This window comes from Nelumbo lutea, chromosome 5 (genome assembly GCF_056320005.1).
Source record: "Nelumbo lutea isolate HS-2025 chromosome 5, American lotus-T2T, whole genome shotgun sequence".
NCBI classification, from domain to species: domain Eukaryota; kingdom Viridiplantae; phylum Streptophyta; class Magnoliopsida; order Proteales; family Nelumbonaceae; genus Nelumbo; species Nelumbo lutea.
The window spans coordinates 34,620,549-34,646,681 of record NC_142688.1 but is presented as its reverse complement, the minus strand read 5'-3'; the positions used below and the strand labels follow the sequence as shown (position 1 = coordinate 34,646,681).

At 37.3% G+C, this 26,133-nt stretch overlaps 1 protein-coding gene across 2 annotated transcripts in view; it reads right to left on the bottom strand.

The window, feature by feature from the left end:
- LOC148851624 (serine/threonine-protein kinase STY8-like) overlaps positions 1-26,133 on the bottom strand; it is a 77,405-nt gene that overhangs the window by 3,984 nt on the left and 47,288 nt on the right. For both annotated transcript variants that reach the window (XM_088947891.1, XM_088947890.1), the window contains 2 exons: positions 25,746-25,819; positions 3,235-3,410 (listed from right to left, as the gene is read on the bottom strand). In XM_088947891.1, the coding sequence (XP_088804017.1) occupies positions 3,235-3,410; positions 25,746-25,819 (250 nt within the window). The remainder of the gene's footprint in view (positions 1-3,234; positions 3,411-25,745; positions 25,820-26,133) is intronic.

The following is a 26,133-nucleotide window of genomic DNA, read 5'->3' as shown; positions in this document are numbered from 1 at the left end:
TATTTTTATAGAAAATGCATTCTGATTATTACTCTTACCAGCACTCTGTATGCAAACGTCTTTGAATTTTTGCCAGTCCATGGTTAAGCTTCTTGAATCTTGTTTATAATTCTATCTTTTCTTGCAGGACAACACTAAGAAAACATCATATATCTCTAGCTCAAGATGGTAGAATCTGAACTTCTCACTTCCCACAACCTGATCATTTTTTCTTTGAATGGTTTATCCTTTCCTTTCCTGTTAAATCTGTTGGAATATTTCAAATAATATATTTATAATAGTATAAATATATTTTATGTTTACTGATTCTAAAATGTCTTCAACAATTCTTAGAAATCTCAATGGTTAAGTCCTTTTTATCTAGTAAGAAGTCTTAGGTTCAAAACTTATTGCTTGTGAAGTAAACTCTTCGATTTTCAAATTAAAGAAATTTCAGTTGCTTGGGGGATGTTGGCCAATTTTCTTGAACTTGTTAGGAGACTTCTTGAGAGAGATATTGGATTTGATGGTTGTTCAGACTACAGATACTCATGGCATTTCAAGATTGGCTAGACAACTAGCAAAATAATGGGACATCAGCAAATATGAAAAGATGTCTTGACCAAGTCACAAGACAAATGATATGTCCCTAGGAGTGACAGTGTCTTTACAAAATGTAATCTAAAGGGTAAAAAATGAAAGAGCTGTTACTTTGCAAGAGAAGTCACTTCGCTACCCATAAGATAGTGGTGGTCTATGAGATGGAAACACTGTCAGAATTCAGATAATCCTCTTACTCCCCTAGTGCTCTTACAATATTCTCAGCTGGGCTTTTGTTGGTGTTCTTGGTTAATTATGGCAGTGCATAATCAAAATCCAGAAATTGATCACTAATGTTCTGAAACTTGTATCCTGGGGAGAGGTTTGCATAGCCTTGTTTGTATTCACGGTTACTACTGGAAGGGCCAACTATTGTCTAAAGGCAAAATTACAAACATGCCTCAAGTTTTTGAAACTCTCTTCTTTCTTTTTACCTCCACTTTTTTCAGTATTTTTCAATAAAATCTCTATCGATCCTATCCAGTCAGAATTAATTCCTTCCCTGAACTTCGTGTTTCTTGGTAGTTGGTTCGATGTAACCCTTATTTCTTTTATTTCCTCAAAACCTAAGTCACTTTGGCTAGCTTAAACCCTGATCTTTTCTGACTTATAACCTAAATCCCTCAACCCTGCAATTTGTGGCCTGCAACAAGTCTCAAACTAGGGTTTGCATCCCATATGTCCAAAAATGCATGAAGTTATTCTCAAAGTTAAAAGAAACCCATGGCAGAACAACAGCTTAGCTGAGAATATTGCAAGAGGGGCACTAGAGCAGTGAGAAAATTTTCTGAATTCTAAGTGCTTCCATCTAATGCACCTTAAAACACAAAAAAGGGAATATCAACCAATAATCATTACCAATTAGCTTCCTTCAACTCAACTAAGAAAAGCCTTTTTTCCCTACTTCCCTACTAGATGAGATTTGCTACATGAAAACTGTTTTTTCTTTTTCTTTTTTTTATTCCACTCTATCAAGGACAATATTCATCTTCCAACATGGTGCACATTGCATTGAAAATTGAAAACTAAGTATTTCAAAACAAACAAACAACATTGTGCAAAAAAACATGCGTTAGAGGAGAATTCTGATATATCTTCCATATGAAGAGAGAAAGCCCATGATATAGTACTAAATTTTCAGGGCAGTCATTGAGATTGACCACCAAAGTGATTCATTTGGTAATAAGCATGGATTCTTTCATCAAAGAATGGAAACACAACAGTTAGATAAGCACCTCACAGAGTTGAGATTGTTATAGTACAAATTCCTCCTAAGAAGACCATCAGAAGATTAGGACATAAAAAAAAGGATAAATGCATCCATTGGAACTTCTTTTAAAATGAGGAACATCAACTTAGTTGGTTGGGTAACATGAAATTAAAGGTGATTCAAGTTGGAGACGTTAAAAGACAACCAAAGAGGAAGTGAGTTGTAGTGGTGAGGAAAGACATATGGGTCCATTATCCAACATTAGATGTTGCCTTGGCCGGAGTGCAACAGTAAAGTAGGATAAATTGATAAACAATTTCATCATTGGTGAGTAAAGTAATATTTTTAGCATGTTGCAAGTCAACTTCAAAGAAATTAAAGGTGATTCAACAAAAGGTAAGTAAAGTAATATTTTTAGCATGTTGCCACTAAATCACATTATTCAGAATTCATGTTCATATTGGTTTGACTGAAGGGTTTTTTAGCAAGTTTCCAACCTAAAAAGCCCTTCCTTTATCAAAGCTTCAGATTGACAGTATAAGACAAGATATACTAAGATGGATGAGTGGTGAGACTAGAACATGGTTTGAACTGTCCATAAATTTCCTAATACTTTCATGACATATTTCCATCCCCATGGGTACCAACACGATACATTACTAGAATCAACATTTTCCCCAATGAAAGCTACTGGTGTTATGTTAAGTACAAAACATGGTATTGTAACATATTGGTGATAATGTTTTAGATATGTGGAGTAGCAGGTATTATTGTCCACCTAATGAACATGAATATCATATTGAGCCACCTCGAACATGAAGTTAAATCTTAGTTTTTATTGTATAACAAATTATTTGGTTGATCTATTAGAACCATTTGCAATTCTATGAGTTTATATTTTGCTTGAACTCACTCTATCATGCAGTTTTGATGATTTGGAACAAGATAATTTAAAAGGATCTACATATGCATCTTTTATCATTACATAAAATAGCATCCTATATATATATATATATATATATATATCATAATGTTTCCATATGCCTATAGTTTTTAAACCATTTCCATACAATGTTTCTGACATTTTCAACATGTTTCCTATGTTTTGATGGCTGATACTTCTGCCAAAACGGTCATTTTAAACCTTGGACTAGAAAGGATAGAAATAGAAACAAGTGCAATAGAGAGAACTTAAGAGTAGCCCCAATAGGTAACAAGATGAGGAAAGTCAACTGAGATGGTTTGGCTGTGTGTGTTACATGACAAATGACTACACTAGAGGGGAGTCACTTGGTCCAAGTAGAAGGGTCTGAAAAAGCAAGAGGAAGGCCAAAGAAAATAAAATGTGGGCTGAAGTGGCAAGAAAAGATTTAAAGACTTGCAATTAAACAGAAAACACGGTTCCTGATAAAATCTCATTATTAGCATTCCTAAATGCAACATACCTTGTTAGTGTCCATAAGCAGATTAGCTGTCTTCAGGTCCCTATGGATTATGTTTTTATGGTGTAAATACTCCATTCCTTTACAGACATCAACGGCAAACTTCAACAATTGAGAGAGTTCCAAGACATTATGATGCTTGTGTAGAAAATCATATAGACTCCCTCCTGGCATAAACTCTGCAAGCAGAAAGATTAAACCATATTGTCAAACCAGGTCCAAAGGGCTGCTATTGGGTTGGAATATATAAAATACTTGGTGTTAACTCTAACAATACATGACATCTTATTCATAAAGAAATTGAACGATTGAATGATGCACATAGCATGTTTGCTCAAAAAGAGCAGATGTGAATGTTATAATAGAGAACCCTTAAGTTTTATAGGATAAGGAGCATAAAAGGTTCTATAAGTTTTAGAGAGAAATTTAAGTACAAATACATGGTCCAGTGAATTGTATTTGTAGTAGTTACTCTTTCTATACAAAACATTGAAGCTTGATTCTTTTCAGACATGTAAGAGCAGTTATGTGGCTCTTCTCTCTTCTCTTTATCAACTAGCCGTGACCCGTGCAATGCACGGGCTTCTGTTTTAAAGTGTATTTTCAAGGGAAAAAATGAAGTAATAGTGATTCACTGAAGTTATTATATATTTCTAGTTCTTTACATATAAGATAGTAGAAAAAAATATTTTTTTCTTTCTTTTTTTGAGTTATTGAACTTCAAACTTATTCCTTTTTATATAGCTTATATATCATGAGAAGTACAATAGTCAACTACGTAGTATGAGAACCAACTAATGGTGGCTCAATTGGTAGGTTCTCTAACTAGTAGTAGTGGAGACCTAGAATCAAATCCCACTGCCACCAAGGTTTGGGTTTAAGGTTTTGGGAGATGGGTACCCGGTTGTGTGGCCCTATAAAGCCAAAAAATGTGCTTAGCATGGGATCAATAACCAATCTATGAAACGAATCTACATTAAATTAATAAAAAGAGAGAGGAAAACTTGATAACCCATGAAAAGGAGCAATGATTTCATTTAACTTTTATAAAAGAAAAAGATTAGTTCACCCCATGTATTGGGTGGGCAAATTTGGGTTTTGACATTATGTTTGGGTCCAAGTTAGGATTCATATTTAGGATTGGCCCCTAACCTAACCCAACCCATCTAATTTACACTCCTACTTTATTAGAGAGAGCCAAAAGGGATTAAGAGAGATTTAAGAGGAAACGAGGGAATTAATGGGGAGGGGAGATGTTACAAACATTAACTATTAAGGTGGGTGTGTGTGTGTGTGTGTGTGAGAGAGAGAGAGAGAGAGCAAATCAGCCCCCCACAAGATTGCCCCCCACAACGTCCCACAGCATATCTCCACCGTGTATTGGGAACATCTCCCGATGATAATCCCAGAAATGATAACGTCATTATTGGGAGATGTTCCCAGTACACAGCAAGGATGTACTGTGATACGTTGTGGGGGGCAATCTTGTGGGGGGCTGATTTGAACTCCAGAGAGAGTTTAAAACTGATCTTGTGAAAAAGAATAAATATGGATTTTATGAGAGACAATGAAGACCCATGAGGGTTTTAATTTTGACTTGTTAGAATTTTTAATGATTTAATTTAAAAATAAATGTGCACATGTATGAGAAATGAGAGGAGGAGGTACATGTGAGCTCTGTGGTGAGAGGACCCCTCTTTCCTCTTTCTATTATATATATAGATTACTTCCATTCCTCCTTACTTCTATTTCCATTATGATGTTTTTCATAGGGAACAAAAAGTTTTAGAGAGGATGAAGATGTACATGAGATATAGAGGTAATACCCTATATATAGAAGATTAAATTGTATAAGAAAGTAAACTCTATAAAGTATTACAAACAAATTCAAGGACATCCCAACATGATCTCACAAAGGAGCTTTTTTTTTTTATTTTGTGCACTTCTACTGCAACATTTCATTTACTCTAATGCAACTGTCCAGGCCCAACTTTTTCATTTCTGATGTTAAAAGTTTAAATGATATACCATTGTTTTGTTGGAAAAGGAGATAAATTCTTGTTATTATATTTTAACCTAACTCTCCAACACATTAACAGAGTAACTTGTCTCTTGCAAAGGTAAGAAACAAAGTGTGGTTGCAAGAAGTAGTGTTGAAGTAAAGTATCAAGCAATAGCTAACACCACTTGTGAGTTACTATGGCTGAAACGCTTTCTCCAAGAGATTGGTATTTCTGTTAGTACCCCCATTAGATTGCTCTGTGATAATCAAGCTGCTGTTCACATAACCTCCTCAATCCTGTCTTCCATGAAAGAACAAAGCATATTGGGATAGATTGTCATTTTGTACGAAAGAAGGTTCTAAATGGAGAGATTGTAACACCCTACGTGAAATTAGAAGATCAATTGGAAAATTTGTTTACTAAAGGTCTCTGTAAAAGACAGATGGACTACATTTGCAGAAAGCTGGCTCTGTATGGTAATGTGCTCCAACTTGAGGAGGAGTGATAGTCCCTTATTCCTCAAGTATTTAGGCATCTTGTCAAGTATGCCACTTTGTAAGAGAAAAGGTGCTAAGTGGAGTGACAAGTACAACACGTGAATTCAGGAAATAGTGGGAAAATTTGTTTACAAAAGGGTTGAGTCGGGGAGAGTAGATTACATATGAAACAAGGTGGGATTATATGACATATACTCACCATCTTGAGGGTGAGTGTTAGAGTCAGCAGACATAAGGGTAGTTTGGTCTTTTTTCTATGTTATTAAAATCAGATTGTCCTTTTTATCTTTGTTTAAGTTATGTGTCCCATACTTAACCAGGGACATAATAATTTTTGTACACCAAGACACATAACATATAAATAAGAAGGTAGTTGGCTGAGAGAGGTTGATTTTCTCCAGCCGTACTCTCTATTCTCTTCGTCTTTCCTTCCTCTTCTATTCTATTCTGTCTTCCTTATTCCAGATCTAGAACTGAACCAGTGCTAACGAACCATTAATAGTTCCCAAAAAAATCAGAAAGCCTATTAATTATTACAAAAAAAAATATTAAGTAATACATCATAGCTGAACTTTAGCACACCTAATGACCAGTCAACAAACCAATCCTCCAAATAACCTTTTCTTCTAAACCATAACCCACCTTTGTGCCTTGAGACAGCAGGTCTTGCAAATCATACCAGCAATAAATCTGTAAAATAGAATAAAGAAGAATGAAAAAAGAAAGAGAAGTTCTGATAAAGATTAGAAGAAGGAAGAGAGAATGGAAGAAAAGGAAAGAGGAAGAGAGCTAATCGAATCTTTCTCTTTATCCCTCAATTGGATTAAATATGTGCTGAACAATAAAAGATGTAAAGTTACATGAGTGCCTCTAGTTGGGCAGCTGACTCAAAGAAAATAAAAAAGAATAAGTATTGAGACCCATAAAGAAGACCCACTACAGTAGAAATAAAGCTACTAATAAATAAATAAAAACTAAGGCTTGTTCGGCCTAATCTCTCAACACCACCCTCAAGCTGAGCATAGATGTCAAATCTGCCCAACTTGCTTACATAGTGCTGTAGCTTCGCCTAATCTCTCAACACCACCCTCAAGCTGAGCATAGATGTCAAATCTGCCCAACTTGCTTACATAGTGCTGTAGCTTCGCCTTAGGAACTCCCTTCGTCAAAATATCTGCTAACTGTTCTTCTGAAGCAATGAAAGGAAGACACACTTCCCTTGAAACCACTCTTTCTCATATGAAGTGTTTGTCTACCTCAATGTACTTAGTTCTGTCATGCTGAATTAGGTTATAATGTTAATGGCAGCCTAATTATGATAATACAATATCAGGGGTTTATCATAAGAAATATCCATCTCATTTATGAGAGATCTAAGCCACAACAACTCTGAAACCCCATGGGCCATAACCTTATACACTACCTCAGCTGAAGATCTAGCTACAGCTGACTGCTACTTCTCCAAGAAACAATATTACTATCTATCATAGCACAATAATCGGACGTGGATCTCCTGTCATCTATATAACCTGCCCAATTAGTATCTATATAGGCCTCTAACTTCATATGATCATGCTTGTCACAGCATGCCCTTCGCAGAAGTTCCTTTAAGATAACATAGCACCCTTTCTATAATGGTTATATGTGTATCTTTGGGAGCACCCATAAGCTGGCTAATCATACTAATAGCATATGAAATGTTTAGATGCGTCATACAACAGATTTTCCCTAATCTTAAACGGGGATGGGGCGGGGACGAGGTTTGCATATAATTCCCCGAACCCAATGGTAAACTAGTAAAATATCCCTAGGTTTAATATTAATTTCTAAAATACCTCTAAGTTTCGCCCAAATTCTTAAAACCCTAAGATCCCATAATTCCATTTTTATAATACCCCCAAATTGCCATAATTCAATTCCTAAAATACCCCAAATTCCCATAATCTTATTTCTGAAATACCTCAAAATTAGATGTATTTTTAGGTGGTTGCATCGGAAGGGGAAAATTTGGGGATACCCCGTTCCCGATGGGGAGTGGGTGCCCTGCCCCGCCACTGGGGATGGGGTAGGGTACTTTGGCTACAAGGCAAGGATGGGGAGGGGGTGTCCTGCCCTGTTGCCATTCCTAAGAGGTATAGAAGTTTCCCCAACAATCTCTGAAACACTCCCCTATCAATCAAGAGCTTTCCATCATCAACTGAGAGCTTATGATTCATATCAATAGGAGTGAAGGTAGGTTTGGCACCAAGCTTCCCAATCTTAGTGAGGTCCAGCACACACTTCTACTAGGAGATGAAGATTCCTTCTTTGAATCTAGCAACTTCAACACCAAAGAAAAATATCAAACTCCTTTTAAGTCTTTAATTTCTGTAAGTAAACCCTAGCAGATTCTAGGTTGAAGTATAGAAGAAGAAAGGTTCGGCCAAACTAGAAGAGAGTCAAAATCACCCTCCCCTAGCTGACCCACTTGTAATTATTCAAAAACATAGAGTTACAAGAAAGACCATTTTGTCCCTCATAGAAGATGGGACACATATTAAACTCAGATACAATAGACCTTTCACTCTCAAGCAGATAATCCAGAATGACCAAAATACCCCTGACTCGAGCATTCTAACACTCCCCCTCAAGCTGGAGAGTATATATCATATAGTCCCAGCTTGTTAGAAATGTAATCTAATCTTCCCCGAAACAATCCCTTTGTGAAGAGACCTGCCCACTGATTTCCTTATCACTTTCTCTCTTACAAAGTGATAATCAACCTCAATATGCTTAGTTCTCTCGTGTGAACAGTAGCTTGGATATCACAGTATAGTTTCATGGGTTTGTCAATTGAGAATCCCATCTCTTGAAGCAAGTTCTTCAGCCATACTAGCTCACATGTGGTATGAGCCATAGCCTTGTATTCTGCTTCTACACTACTTCTTGCCACCACTGTTTGTTTCTTGCTCTTCCAAGTTACAAGATTGCCACCGAGGAAGGTACAATACCCTGTAGTTGATCTCCTATTTGATATAGAACTAGCCCAATCAGCATCTATGTACCCTACTATCTCAAGAGTTCCTCCACTTTGGTATAACAAACCACGACCTAGAGCACCTTTTAGGTACCTAACAATTCTCAGAACAACTTCCCAGTGAGGAACCCGAGATGTTACATAAACTGGCTCACCACACTCACAGCAAATGATATATCTAGCCGGGTAATGGTCAAGTAGTTCAATTTGCCCACCAACCTTCTGTATCTTCTAGGATCATCAAACTATTCACCTGCATCAACACTCAGCTTGGCATTGAGTTCCATAGGAGTCTTTGCTGGTTTAGCACCTAACAACCTTGTTTCTTCAAGTAGATCAAGAACATATTTTCTCTGACATAGGTTGATCCCATGTTTTGACCTCGCAACCTCTATTCCCAAGAAATATTTCAGCTTCCCCAGATCTTTCGTATTGAAGTGATCCTGTAAGAATTTCAACTTATTGATTCCATTGCTATCACTCCCAATTATGACAATATCATCCACGTACACGACTAGTAAGATTTTCCCATCCTTTGAGTTATAGCTGAACATAGAATGATCAACCTGACATTGTTTCATCCCAAAGGCTTTCATCACTTCACTGAACCTACCAAACCAAGCACGCGGAGATGGTTTCAGTCCATAAATTGCCTTTTTGAGCCTACACACCTTGCCAGATTCCCCCTGAGCAACAAACCCTAGTGGTTGCTCCATATACACCTCCTCAATGAGATCACCATGCAGGAAGGCATTTTTTATGTCAAGTTGTACAAGAGGCCAATCATACATAGCAGCTAATGAAATCAACACCCGAACTGAACCAATCTTAGCCACAAGGGAAAATGTGTTCATATAGTCCACACCATACATCTGAGAATAACCCTTGGCCACCAACCTCACTTTCAATCGCTCCATACTGCCATCAGGAAGATACTTCACTGTGTAGACCCATTTACACCCAATTGTGTGCTTACCGGAAGGAAGAGCGGTGAGTTCCCATGTGTGATTATGTTGTAGGGCAGAGAGTTCTTCTTCCATGGCTTGCCGCCACCCTGGGGAGGCAAGAGCTTCCTGGACAGTCTTGGGAATGGGAGCAAATGAGAGTAATGATATAAATTTGCAATGAGAAGCAGAAAGGTAAGCAGTAGAAACATAGTGTGAAATGGGGTGAGAAGTACAAGTACGTTTACCTTTTCGCAGAGCAATAGGAAGATCAGGATCTGAAGGAGAAGGAGCAGTAGCAGGATCTGTCGACAGGGGCTGAAGTGGAGGAGGGCCCGATGTACTTCTGCGAGTATACACTTGAGTGATTGGCGGCTTCTTAGTAGTAATAGGCATAGGATGTGCATCTGCAGTAGAAACAGGAGCTACTGGAAGGATGTCCACAATAGGTACAGGAAGGGGAACCACAGAGGGAGAGGAAGAGACCCCCAGCATCTGAGAAGAACGAAACTGACTCAAAGAATGTGACATCAGAGCACACAAATGATTTATGGGATTTTGGGTTATAACACTTATACCCTTTCTGAGTCCTTGAGTAGCCAAGAAAGATACACTTAGTAGCGCGAGCATCTCGCTTGTCTAACCCAGGCCCCAAGTGTTGAACAAAACAAACACAGCCAAAGATTCTTGGGGTAAGAGGAAATGGAGATAAAGTGGGAAACAACACGGAGAAAGGGGATTGACTTACAATGATTGACATGGGCATCCGATTGATCAGAAAACAGGATGTGAGAACAGCACCACTCCAAAAATGTTTTGGGACATTCATATTAATCATCAAGGATCGAGCAGTTTCAAGAAGATGTCGATTTTTTTGTTCAGCTACACCGTTCTGTTGTGGGGTGTAGGCACAAGAAGTTTGATGAATGATCCCAAGATGTTCTAGGTATTGCTGAAATGGTGAGGAGTTGTATTCTTTGGCATTATCAGAGCGAAGAATTTTAATATGAACACCAAATTGAGTGTGTATTTCAGCATAAAATTTTTGAAAAATAGGGAACAACTCACTACGATCTTTCATAAGATAAATCCATGTCATCCTTGAAAAGTCATCAACAAAGATTACAAAATACTTATACCCATTGTATGACACCACTTTAATTGGACCCCATACATCAGAATGAACTAAAGAAAAAGGACTTGAGACACAACTATCAACTCTTGGACTAAACGAGACTCTATGATGTTTACCTAATTGACATGACTCACAATCTAACGATGAAAGATGACTCAAGGAAGGAACCAGTAACTTCAAGGCCTTGAGAGAAGGATGACCAAGTCCAAGGCCTTGAGAGAAGGATGACCAAGTCTGCAGTGCCATTGAAGAGGAGTAAGAGATGACTGAAAAGCTACCGGAGGACCACCACCATCAAGGTAATATAATCCACCTGCTTCATGCCCTCCACCAATCTTCCTCCCCGTCTTGAGATCCTAAAACACACAAGAGGAAGGATAAAAGGTTATAGAACAATTAAGAGACTTGGTTAATCTGCTGATAGACATAAGGTTAAAAGGAAACTTAGGAACATATAAAACAAATGATAAAGGCAAGGAGGAGAGATGAACATCACCAACACCACAGATAGGAGATGTAGAACCATTAGCAAGTGTAACTGTTTGAGGTGTGGAGGAGTGGGTAAGGGAAGAAAATACATTATGAGTCCCAGACATATGGTCTGAGGCCCCAGAGTCAATGATCCAGTGTGAGTCTTTGGAAGCTAAGCAAGCCATACCTGAATGGGCAAGTGTAGCGGTGTTCTGCTGAGATGTTTGAATGAACTGCTCATATACTGCACGTGGTACACTCACCATTTCCTTCTCAGAAGCACAAGTAGATGTGGAGGGGATTGGGTCACTACCCTTAGTCATAGCATGGTTAGCCCAAGTGTTGGGTGCACTACGCAAATCATAGCAGAAATTAACTGTGTGCCCCTCTAAACCACAATGTGTACACTTTCTCTGAGTATTACTCCTTCCTCTTCCTTGGCCTCCCCTTGAGTCTCGGCCTCCAGTCCGACCCTTAGCCCTGCTAAACATGTGAGCACCACGGTTGCTTGGGAGTCCACTCTTGACACCACCACTTCTATTTCCACGACCACCCCCTTTAGTCACTACCGAACCAGATCTGTCAAAGAGAAGAATGTTCTACCGACTCAATGGATGTCCTCTTAAGACGAGCAAAAACTTCTTCAAGTGAGGGAAGAGCAGATCCTCCCAATATTTGTGCTCTGACAGGCTCACACTCAGCTTTCAACCCCACAAGAAACCTTGTCACATCAAGTTGCTCACGTTGTTGTTGTTGGATCTGAACATTCGATGTTAGAGGATGATACACATTGAGCTCATTACGAATGTTCCTCAAACTTGCATAGTACTCTTCTAAGCTTTGACTCCCTTGCTTCAAATTGAAATACTCTTGGTACAACTGATACACCCTAGTTGTATTGTCTTGTCCAGAGTACAACTTCTTAGCACGATCCCAGATTTCCTTAGTTGTATCTAGGAACATGAAGTTCATGCTAATCTTTGGTTCCATGCTGTTCCAGAGCCATGTCATTATCTGTGCATCTTCTTGTTCCCAGTCACTGAACCCAGGGGAATCAGAGGGAGGTTTCTCCTCTCTTACATGTTTTACCTTCCTCTTGGCCTTCAAGAACACCTCCACAGATTTTGCCCATGGTACATAATTCTCACCATTCAGCTTGATGGATGTCATTTGAACACTTAGATAGTCTGGAGAAAGCATGACACCTGTTTTGTAATCATTCCCATTTTCAAATGAAGCCATCTTAATTATTTCACCTTCAAATATACAACACAACCTCACACTCTTTCACAAGACTTCTCACTTATAACACCACCAATTCCAGCTTCTTTAAATACACATTACACACCACACGCTAAGGCTGAAATCACTCAGTCTTCGCATCAAACACCTAGGCTGCACACTGCAGAACCATTCACCATCAACACACTAAGACTGAAATCACTCAGTCCTCACATCAAACACTTGGGATGCACACTGCAGAACTGATTACACACAAGGTATAGGAGATCACTTTTAAATATTTTGAAACATAGATACACCAATCACCACGACACAACCACCACCAATCTACTGCTGTTGTGAACTTCAGCAGTCGACAACTCTTCTTTCAACATACATATGAAGAGAAATGCAGAGGAACACGACTGAAATGCATACCAGTCACACTGAGCATCACCACAACCAACTTTTGAAACAAAAAAAAAAACATTCACAGTCCCTTACTTGGACAAACAACAGTAGTGTTCATACCTGTCCACATTCAGCCCTCTTCGATACTGAATAGAGGGTTTAGTATACCACTCCAACGACCACAACAACAACAACCGGAGGCATTCTCACCTCCAGGCCCACAAAACGACAGCTCCTTTCCAGCCCATTATCGAACCTCCACTCAGGTCAATCGAAAAAGAAGAAGATGACTATGAAAGTTGGCGGCGAACCCAGAAAGAGAACAGCAGCAAGAAAGAAATGAGGATACGACCTTACAACTCTTATACCATGTAAGTAAACCCTAGCGGATTCTAGGTTGAAGTATAGAAGAAGAAAGGTTCGGCCAAACTAGAAGAGAGTCAAAATCACCCTCCCCTAGCTGACCCACTTGTATTTATTCAAAAACATAGAGTTACAAGAAAGACCATTTTGCCCCTCATAGAAGATGGGGCACATAACTTAAACTCAGATACAATAGACCTTTCACTCTCAAGCAGATAATCCAGAATGACCCAAATACCCCTGACTCGAGCATTCTAAAAATTTCAAACTTAGAATTAAGGAACCTCTTGAGATCATTAACTTCCTATGTGTAACTACCAGTAACAATAATATCATCAACAAAAGCAATAATGAAGGTGACCCAACTATCTTTCCTCTTAAACCAAGCACTTGGAGATTGCTTTAAGCCATAAAGTGGCTTCTTTAGTTTGCATACATTACTCTACATCTCCTTACCATACATACCAAGGGGAAGTTACATATATACTTCTTCAGTTAGATCACCATTCAAGAATGCATTCTTAACATCAAATTGATAAAGTGGCTAATCACAACTTACTACCAAAGACAATAGAACCCTCACATAAGTCCTTTTAGCTACTGGAGAGAAGGTCTCCATATAATCTATCCCATACACCTGGGTATATCCCTTGGCAACAAGTCATTCCCTTACTCTGGTTTGACCAAGCCTTTAGTTACAAACTTGGAAATGGGTTGAGAAAAAATAGAGGCTAGGAAAGAATAGTAGGAAGATGACAATAATCTGTGAGAAAGTTGTTTGGAAATGTAAAGAGTTGTGTATTTCCTCTTACCTTTCCTCATAGTAATGGGTAGGCCAAGGTATAGGAAGGAAGGTACTGGAGATGGTGATGTCAGACCTGTCCTCTCTTAGGTGACTAGAAGCACCGGAGGCTCCACTAGAGGTGTGGCCCATGTAGGAACAACCTATGTATGCCTCAGCCTTTGACATTGGCACCACTTCTGAATAATATGATGAGTGATAAAAACAGGACTAGTAGGAGGAGAGGAATAGGAATGGAAGAACTAGGAGGAGAAGAGATCCACAAGAATAAAAGGAAACTGTAGAGGACTGGACACAAGGTTCAACAGGAGCTAGAAAGGGATGGGGTGAACTAAATCGTTCAAGAGAATGCTCCCCCTCAGAAGAATGACTATAAAAAGGAATAAACCTATGTAGTGATACAGTGGACCAGACTTGATACTTCTACTTGTGATTCCGCTCATTGAGTTATTATGCGGCAGGGCATTTTAGTCTTTTTGCTTCATGTTATGTTAGCACATATAAATGATATTGTTTAGGGAGGCAGTAACATAAAACACAACCCCCTTTTTACTTATATTCTTTCTCTTCTTCCTTTTTTCTCTTCTTCTTCTTTTCTTGGATTATTTTTCATTCTAAATCTGTTCTGCTAACAGTAGTAACTCCAAGTTGGTATCAGAGCAGGTTTAGGTCTGCTTTTAAACCTTAAGTAAGCTTTTCCCAACTGGCTGCATGAGATTTTCTTAGGACTGGAGTTCTAGTTCTTCCCATGGCCTGATTCTTGGAGATTGGTGGATGTTGAAGCTTGCCCAAGACTATTCTGTACATGGAGATTGCCCAACAGTCAGGAAGAATCAGAGATATTAAGTTCGGTTGAGATTTAGGGTTTAAATCTTAGATTGAAGGTGGCGCTCAGAAATTTCTAGGTGGTTTTTCAACTTTCTTGAATCTTTACAGAAGGAGGTAGGGTTTAAAACTCTCTAGGGCTTTTTTAGGGTTTTTTCTTGAAAACAGTCAATCTACTGAACTGTTGACTCTATTCTCAGTCTTGGGAGGAAATTTTTTATTCAAAAGGGAGCCGATTGAGTTTCTTTTCTTCTCTTTGTTGTGTCCAGCATGGAGGTTTTGGGAAATGAACAAAAATCTTCTGGATATGGTGTTGAAGGGGCTGGTAGTATGACTGATAACAACTCCTTTCAGGTTACTACAATTAGATTTGCTGGTTCAAATTACTTGGAGTGGGCTCAATCGGCCATGATGGCTACTGGGGGAAGAGGACAATTAGGTTATGTCACTAGTGATATTAAGAAGCCAGCCAAGGAAGACACCTATGCAAAATGGGTTTAGGAAAATTGCCTTGTGATGACATAGTTGTGCAATTCAATGCAACCTCATATTAGCAGGAATTATCTTTGGGCAAAGACAGCCAAAGATATTTGGGATAATATGAAAGAAACTTACCCACAACCAATTGACGTGGCTAGGGCTTACGATCTGAAAACTGAAGTGAACAATCTAAAGCAGGGGGAGAAACTTGTTTCAATTTATTTCTATACACTAAAATCTTTATGGCGTGAGATGGATCATCTTGAGACAATTGAGTGGGAAAGCAATAAGGATGCAGCAACTTATAACAAGTTGGTGGAAAGGAACAAAGTTTATGAATTTCATGCGGGTCTGAATTCTAATTTTGACATTGTTAGACAGCAACTTCTCACTAAAGAAAGTGTTACCTTGTCCTAAGCCTACTCCCTAGTGCATAGTGAAGAGAGTAGGAGGAAAGTTATGCAGGTAACATTAACAACTGCAAGACAAAAGCATGGTGGTGATAGGGAGAAAGAGATGAAGAATAAAGAAAAAAAAAGGGTGTTTTGTAAGCTCTCCAAGAAACCTACACACACTAAAGACACTTGTTGGAAGCTTCACCCTAATCTAATACTAGAAAGACTTAAGAATAAGAAGGGAAATGCAAATGCAGCTATTACATCAGATGGTTCTTCCCTTTTTGGACCTAGATTTACCTCTCTGGAGGCCTTAGCTACAATTAGGGAAACTTTGACATAGTTGGAGAATGAAGCTAGAATTATAGGATCATCTCAGCCTACCTTTACCACCACTATTCCGCCATCCTCTACTTTAGCTTTTGCCCACTCAAGTACAAGAGCTACTACTTATCATGCTTCAACTCCAAGTAACACTAATCCCAGTTGGATTATGGACTCCAGTGCATTAGATCATATGACCAACTTGTCTTCATTATTCACTTCATATAATTTGTCCTTAGGCAGATAAAGCATCTATAGTCGATGGCTCTCTTGTTCTAATTTCTGGCAAGGGAAATATCAGAGTATTCGATGCCATTACCTTGTCCTTAGTTTTACATGTACCTAAACTTAGCACTAATTTACTTTCAATTAGTGGCATTGCTAAAAATCAGAATTTTTCAACAACTTTCTTACCTGACCATTGTATTTTCCAAGATTTTGTGACTAGGAAGGTGATTGGGACTGGACCTAAGACGAATGGAATCTACCTGCTTGAGCACCCACCTGGAGGTGATATAAGAGTTGCAACGTCCTTTGTTTCTTAGCCTGTGAGTTAGTTTATGCTTCGACATAATCATTTAGGTCTTTGAAAAGTTTATTTCCTACTTTGTTTAAGTCAGTTCAAATGTCTAATTTAAGGTGTGAGAGTTGTGAACTTGCAAAGCATTGTAGATCACCTAATTTTTGAGTAATAAAGAAGTATTGTTCCTTTTGAAATTGTGCATACTGATGTGCGAGGCCCATATCATATTTCGGCTATGGGGGGATATAAGTGCTTCTTACCGTTTGTTGATGATTACTCTCATTTCTCATGGGTTTACCTTATGCATTCTCATAATGAGGTTCTCACTTTGACCTGTTCTTTTCATCAAATGATTCTCACTTAATTTGGAGTTAGAATCAAAATTTTCAGATCTGATTATGCCAAGGAATTTTTCACTAAACACTTGAATCCATATTTCCTTGAGTATGGGGTTATTCACCAGAGTACTTGTCTTCATACACCTCAGCAAAATGGGGTGGTTGAGAGAAAAAATAGACATATCTTGGAAGTTGTAAGAAGCATTATGTTGAATTTTAATCTCCGTATTCGTTCTTGGGGGATTGCTATTTAGTACTTGTCCTCCTACACCTCAGCAAAATGGGGTGGTTGAGAGAAAAAATAGACATATCTTGGAAGTTGTAAGAAGCATTATGTTGAATTTTAATCTCCGTATTCGTTCTTGGGGGATTGCTATTTATACAATTATGCATCTCATCAACCGAGTTCCTTCTCATGTTTTGGATATTAAAGCTCCTTTTACATTATTGAATCCTAATAAAGATTTGTTCACCATCCCTCTTGAAGTCTCTGGGTGCACATGTTTTGTTTAAGTTTGGGACCCCATCATTCTAAGTTTGATCCTAAGGCTACTAAATGTATATTCATCGATTATACACAAAATCAAAAACGATATTGCTACTATGATCTTCGTTCTAGCTCTTGGTTTGTGTCCATGGATGTTACTATCTTTAAGTACCTTATTACCAAGGAGTTTCTTCTCAGGAGGAGAGTAGTGAGAGGGATGCTCCTAGTCTTCAAGTTTCTTTGCCTATTCCTATTCTTGAAGGAGAGTTGTGTAATGGGGGTGCTTATCAAAGGTGTAAGGAGTTGAGGGTCTATCATAGAAGGTGGAGGCGGGTTGATTTTGGTGCTTATAATCAGTTAGGGCCAGTTCCTGCCACTATTGCAATTTCGGATTCAAGTACTTCCACCTCCTTGCCTATTGATACATTACCGATCACTCTCACCTTCTGATTCCTTACCTCCTCCACTTCTAGATGGCCTCGATCTTCCCATTGCAATTTGCAAAGGGAAGCGCTGATGCACTTCATCTACTTCCCATTGCATCTCTTAGTTCATCACCTATGACCATCTCTCACCATCCTATAACTCCTATTTGGAATCTATTTCTATTGTACCTATTCCTAGAACTATCCAGGTAGCTCTTGTTGTACCTGAGTGGAAGAATGCAATGAAGGAAGAGATGGATGCCCTCATTAAGAATGAGACCTGAGAGGTAATAAACAAACCAAAGGGAAGAAATCGGTTGGGTGCAAATGGGTGTTTATTGTGAAGCATAATAAAGATGGTTTGGCTAAAAGGTAGACCAACTGGTTGCAAATGGGTATACCTAAATTTATGGCATTGACTATCTAAAAACCTTTGCACTTGTAGCCAAGATGAATACCATTAGAGTTTTGTTATCAATTACAACAAATTTTCATGTCCTTTGTTCCAACTAGATGTCAAGAATGCTTTCCTTAATGGTGATTTGTAGGAGGAGGTGTATATGGAGTTACCTCCTAGATTTTATAATTAAGATGTAGGGAAGAAAGTCTGCAAATTATGGAAAGCTTTATATGGTTTAAAGCAATTTCCAAGAGCCTGGTTTGATAGATTTAGATTGGATCTAAAAAGCTTTAGTTATGTACAAGCCCACTCCAATCATACTCTCTTCATTAGGAGAAGTGAAGCTTGCTTAACTCTTCTCGTAGTGTATGTTGATGACATTGTAGTGACAGGCAATGGTATTTATGAGATTGGTTCACTTAAGCAATTGCTTAGTAAGGAATTTGAAGTGAAAGACTTAGGTGACCTACGATATTTCTTGAGAATTGAGGTGGCCTGCTCTAGACATGGTATCTTCATCTCCTAGAGGAAATATGTCTTTGATCTCCTTAAGGACATTAAAAACTAAGAGTTAAACTAGCAAACACACCCATTAAGTTGAATCATAAAGATAAGTGCAAAAGGGGGTGAGCCTCTTGAAGACAAAGCCATGTACCAATGACTGGTAGGAAAGCTCTTTTGTGTCTCACATGTCCTGGCATCTCTTATGTTGTTAGTGTTGTCATCCAATACATGCATTCTCCTAGAACCAATCATATGCTTGTTGTGGAAAGAATCCTTGCTTACTTGAACAAATGTCCAGGTCATGGAATACTCTTTAAGAATAATGGTCATATGGAGATAGAGGTGTACATTGATGCTCATAGGGCTAGATGTTTGATGATTGGAGATCAACTTCAAGGTGTTGTGCTTTTGTTGGAGGTAACTTAGTGTCATGGCGAAGCAAGAAACAAAATGTTGTTGCTCACTCAAGTGCTGAGGCAGAGTATAGATCTATGGCTCATGGCATGGTTGAAGTGTTATGGCTGAGATCTCTCCTTGAGGAACTTGGAATTGAGTATGAGAAGCCATTGAGGTTGTATCCTGATAAACGGGATGCCACTAATATTGCCCACAACCAAATCCAACATGATAGAGCTAAGCATATTGAGGTTGGCTGTCACTTCATCCAAGAGAGTTTCCTTCCAAGATGTATGATTGCCATATGTTGCCTCCGATATGCAACTTGTTGATCTCTTTATCAAAGCAGTCATCAAAGTCAAATTGGAATCAGATTTGTGCAAGTTGGGAATGATCAACATCTATTCCCAACTTGCGGGGGAGTATAGTGATACAATGGAGCAGACTTGATACTTCTACTTGTGATCCCACTCATTGATTTATTTTGTTACCTATTGTGTTATTTTCTTGTTTTCTTTTCTAGATGTTAGTGTACTATTGTAGGCAACAAGGCATTTTAGTCTTTTTGCTTCATGTGATGTTAGCACATATAAATGATATTGTTTAAGGTAGCACTAACATAATACACAGCCCCCTTTGTACTTCTGTTATTTCTCTTCTTCTTCTTCCTTTCTTCTCTTCTTCTTCTTCTTTTCTTAGATTATTTGTCATTCTAAATATGTTCTGCTAATAGCAATAACTCCAAGTCTCTACAAAAGTGACACCCATAGAAACAAATCGGGTCCCACTTATGTGATGTAAACAACAATAACCCTTCTATGTGGAGGCATAACCAAGGAAGATACACTTCCGAGTCTTATGTTCAAACAAGTGTCTCTTGGAACTAGGAATGTGTACATAGCACGTGCAACTAAAGATAAACAAAGGAATGGAAAAGATATTCACATCTAGAAAGAGGTCACCAAAAGAAGACTTGAGAAGGCATGTGGTTAATGAGAGGTGGTTGTTATGACTGCATCACCCCAAAATCTCATAGTGACATGGGTAGTGAAAAAAATACTCCTCACAACTTCCACAATATGTCTATTTTTCCTCTCTGCTACTCCATTTTGTTGTGGAGTACAAGCACAAAAGCTTTAATGAACAACTTCAAACTTTTCAAAATAGGAGGTAAGATCCTTCTCAAAATATTCCTTGCATTGTTTGATCAGGTATCAAACTGGGTGAATAATATATTCATGGAACTTTTGCACAATTTTAGGCATCTCAGCACTAGAGCACATAAGATAGATCTAGGTATACCGTGAGAAATCATCAATAAACAGAATGAAACATTTATAGCCACCCATACAAGGAAATTGGTAGAGCCTCCACACATCAAAGTGAACAATATAGACTCGCAAAACTCGCAATGTAAACTTGATAGACTTATTCCTTAAACAATGTTGGAAATAACAAACTTAATGAAGAAAACGACAGATGACCCAAATGATAATGACATAACATAATACAACTAATTGGCTCTAAAAGACTGAAACAAAGGATGTTCTTTGAGGTTGTACTTGACTTTGCTTAGACATGTCTAACAAGTATATCCTATTCTCCTCATGACCACTCCCAATCACCTTTTGAGATTTCATGTCTTGAAAAACATAATGAGAAGGGAAAAGGTTACGCTACAATTCAAGGATTTAGTCAAATTACTGTTTGAAAGTAAATTGGTATTAAGCCTAGGTACATGATGAACAAAGGATAAGGGAGTGTGAGGTTTTGATGTCTCCCTTGCCTGTGATAAGAGCAAGAGGGTCATCAGCAAGGGATATTTTATTTCAACTAGATAGAAGTTGGTAGGTAGTGAATAAATGGAAAACACTAGTAATATGCTCAAAAGCACCAAAGTTTATTATTGAAGGGATTTTACAATTACCTGAAACAATAGCATGATTTGTAGTGGCACAAATACCTAAGTGTGCATAAGCAGAAGAGGAATTGGTCTTTAAAGAAGTAGGTGCTACAGCCATAGACTCCAAATCATTGATTATTCGGCCATATTTCTCATATTTAGCCCTAGTAGCTGCAAGCAATTCCCCCACAGATTTCTCAACACTTGGTCCATGTTCACACTGTGAAGAAGTGGCTACATAAGGCACGAGCTCTAGATGCAACTTCCAGCATGTGTACTTAGTGTGCCTAGGCTTCTCACAGTACTCACACACAACATCCTTCTTCCCAATATTAACCTTTGGTTTCATCTTGGCATTAGCATAGTGGTCAACTTGAGGTTCCACAAACTGAACCAGTCTCCTACTCTCCTCACTACTAATCATAGCATAGGCTTGAGACAGGGTCACCTCATCTTTTGTTAAAACGTTTTGTCCCACAATATCATATTCAGGATTAAGTCTAGTGAATAACTCAAAGACCCAATTTCTCTCCACTAACTTCCTATATGTCTCAACATCTTTTGTGCACCCCCACACAAAAGTCTCCATAAGGTCAATCTCTTACCAAAGAGATTTTAGCATGGACAAGTAAACAACTAAGGGCTTCTCCCTTTGTCTTAGATTGTTCACATCATTCTTTAGTTTGTAGGCCCTAGCAACATTCAACTTCTAGGAATAGGTTTCCGTAACACTATCCCACACCTCCTTCACAGTATCCATCCACAAGAAATGCTAGCTAATATGAGGTTGCATGGAACTTACTAACCAGCTTACTACTGCGTAATTTTCCAACATCCACCTCTTATAGGCATCGCCATCCTCCTTAGGTTTCTTCTTGCTCCCGGTGATGTACCCTCAATTCCCTTTACAATAGACATGAATCTTTGTAGACTGAGACCATACCAAAAAATTTGTTCCATCCAGCTTTACTATGGGATATTTTGTCTCACCTCCTATTTGCTCCATTGGCTACCTGTTTGTTTCCTCTTAACTCTTACCTCTTAAGAGGAATCTTACAACTTTAAGAGGAAAATGGTTGTTCATTTCCTCTTATCTCTTAAAGGGGAATCTTACATTTTTTTGTTTTCCAATGTTACCCCCAAAATACAAAACACTTCTCCTTCCTTATAACTCAAGGACCTCATATGCAATAATAATAATTGTTATTGTTATTGTTATTGTTATTCATAATTAGTAATTATTATTAAATAAAGCATAATTATTAATTACTATAATCATTATTATTAAAGATTAATTAATTATTAATCAATAGAACAAATTTTAATATTATTTCTTTATTCAATTACAAAAAGTTAACAATTATTTAATGATAACCATAATTATGAATTATTAATTACTATTAATTCATTATAATTAATTATTAATTCATAATTACTAATTTTAATTCTTAATTAGTTAATCTAATAATTAGTATTAGTTATAAATTAAATTTTAATTAATTATTAATTATTAGATATTAGTTGTCAATTAATCATTAACTATTCTATTCATTAGTATTAATTAATATTTATTAATTATTAAAATCGTTATTATTAAATATTAATTATCTATTAATCATTATAACAATTTTTAATATTATTTCTTTATTGAATTATGAAAATTTAATAATTAATTAATAAAAATTATTAAGTCATAATTATTAATTTTTAATTTTTAATGAATTATGATAATAATTAGTATTATAATAATTAATTATTAAATAATTAATATTATAATTAATTATTAATTACTATTTCACAATAATTAATAATTCATTAATAATAATTATTATTAATTACTATTAATTAATTTCAATGAATAATAATTATTGTAATTAATTATTATAAAAATTAGTATTAGTTATAAATTAATTATTAATTAAATATTAATTATCAAATATTATATTAATGATTATTAATTAATAATTATCAATTATTAAATAATAATAATAATTTTATTTATTATTTATTATTTATTATTTACTAATTATTAATCATGATAATAATAATTATTTTTTTATTGAATTGCATAGACAAACAAAAATTCTCATATATGGGGTTAAAATGAATTTTTGACAATTTTCAAAGTTCAGATTTCAGAATTCAGAACAACATTATTTGCATTCAGAGTTCAGAGGAAAGAAAAGTTCACCAATATCAATATATATTAATGTAATTATTGCACTTTTAGATGTCAAACATCAGAGCAAACAAGGAGGCCCTAAATGGAAACAAATGAAAATTAAAATAGGATATTACTAATCAAGAATTACTGACATGAAGCCAAAACTACTACTCAACCACCCAAAACAAGGGTTTCATAGGACCCGATAACCCAGGAGGAGAGAGCGTCTAGCCACTCCTACCAAGGACTCCAAAACTCTTTCCAACCTAGACTGATCTCAAAGAAGATCAAAAAGCTTCCCTTCAAGCCCCAAGCACCAACTTCAAAGTGTCTCTAGAACCCTTAATTCAGATTCTCTAGTTATCTAGGGTTTCGAGAAATTTCCTAAGAACCTGTCTTGGCCTCAAACTAAGGGTAAATTCCTTCCCAAAAACCCTCCCAAACTGGGCTCTATAAGCTGCCAATCAATTCTCCATACACACTATGTATGGGAATAAAAAAAGAAATTAAAGAAGATGGGAACTGATACCAAGTTGCAAATCACACCAGCAATAAATCTGAAACATAGAAGAAAGAAGAATTAAGAATGAATGAAAGAGAAGTTCTGATGGAGATTTAGAGGAAGAGAGAATGGAAGAAAAGGGAAGAGGATGTGCTGAATAATAAAAGATGTAAAGTTACATGAGTGGCCCTAGTTGGGTGGATGACTCAAAGAACATAAAAAAGAATAAGTATTGAGGCCCATAAAGAAGGCCCAGTACAGTAGAAATAAAGCTACTAATAAATAAATAAAAACTAAGGCCCATTTGGCCCAATCGCTCTACAACTTCGAGTGACCCCTTCCATAGACATCTAACTCTGAGTTAGCAGTTGTATGATCCCAGCGGAAGGAATAACAATTTTGAAGCTAGGGTCCTAACCTCTCTAGCATGATGTCAAAAAACCTAAAGCCCATCACCTCCTCTTAACAACCTTATCACCATTTGGAAATTATCTTCCACATCCAATGACATGTAGCCCAAGGAAAAAGCAAAGAAGCAAATTTTAGCCTCACAAGCAATGAAAGGATCCATGCTCTGAGTGCTTTGCTTATTTTCTTAGTAAATATTCTGGTTTTTCACCTTGGATAGTATTGGTTGTACAGCCTAATAATTATATTCTTTAAGTGTCTTCGTATGCCCTAGAATCTCTTACATTCTTTTTTTTTTTTTTGATAAATGAATGAAATTATCTTTAATAGAGAAAAAGTGAGCATACAAACACCTAAGAAGAGGCATGAGTTGCAACCTCCTCTTTAAGGATGAAAGCAAAAACTCACACTAAATAGAAATCAGTTTACAAAGTAGCCCAATACAAAGAAGCCCTTGAAACCCCTTGTATAGCAAGAGAATCAGCCAAAATATTTGCTGACCTGCTAACCCACTGAAAACTAACTGACATGTTTCTTGTAAGCCATCCAACTCTTCATAAGAGATCCGTAAAATCCTAATTAACAGTATCCGGATTCGACAACCAACTCACAACCACCTTAGAGTCTCCCTCAACTAACAAATTCTCCACTCCAAGCTGGTTAGCAAGCCATATTCCTTATACTGCTTCTAGTATCTCAGCCCTGTAGTGTCTCCAACTCCCACTGGTCCTGAGAATAAGGAAAGAATGTTGCTATCCTCATCTCTCAAAATCCCTCCTATGCCCAAGGGTCATGGGTTCCCTTGACTACTCCCATCTAAGTTCAATTTCACAGCACCCTCCAGAGGGGGTATCCAACTAACTTGTATTCTACTCTTTTGAGAAGAAGTGGAAGCCACTGCTGCCCAATTAATCCTGAAATCATCATGGGAGTAATTCTCAAAAAGTGCTGAAGTTTTCAGCCAAAGGATTGCCCTTGTCAAGATGCACCCTTTTACTTCAGAGAGATTCTTTTCCTTTCCTTGAAAGATTCAGGCATTTCTTTCCTCCCAAATAGTCCATAAAAGAGCTGCCACCAAACCAAGCAGCCCTAAAAGGTCTTTCTCACTCTATAAAGTTTTTTTCCCCTCTAAATTCCCCCTTTCTTTCTGCTTTCTTAAACTATATGGCTAAAAAGCTTCAACCCTTACCTGATCCATTTGGAACCCCTATAGGACTGCATCCTACAGATGTGCCCTAAATGAAATGCTCCAAAGCTAGAAACTTGCATAGATAAGTCTCATTTATGTTACGTAAATTGAAATCAGTTGCACAAAGAATTGGTCTTAATTTGAGTTTTAGTTGAGATTATTACGCATACATAATCTACATCACAGAAAACCACATTTTTGAAATACCAATCTCAATTTATGTGGATTAAGGTTCAACAAATTCCATCATAAAGACAGAAAAGAAACATTCAAACATTCAAATAGTGTGCCTAATTCTAGGAAACCTTTGTTGAGGGTGGGGAGATTTCCATATGAAACCGTCAAGACAAAATAGAAAACCTTAATTATGCCAAACAAAGTTCTGTACCTGTCACTATGCACAGTTCTGGACGTTTTGTGCATGCTCCAATAAACCGAACAACATTCCTATGCTGAACCTCCCTGTGACATTTACATAGGGGAAAAACAAGGAATAGTTAATATATCAGATGGAATACAAAATCCATATTTTTTTTGGTTGATCAATAACAGTGAGTTTTATTAATAAAGAAATATAAACAGTGAGTACAGATAGAAAATACAAACAAAGAGAGATAAAACTGCTTCTCTCTCTCTCTCTCTCTCTCTCTCTCTCTCTCTCTCTCTCAAAAAGCTCTTCCTTTTTTCTTACAATTGTGCCAGCCCAAAAGAGTTGATCTCTCCCCACCCCTTGTTTGGCTAAAGCATCAGCTAAAGAATTAGCACTTCTTTTGACC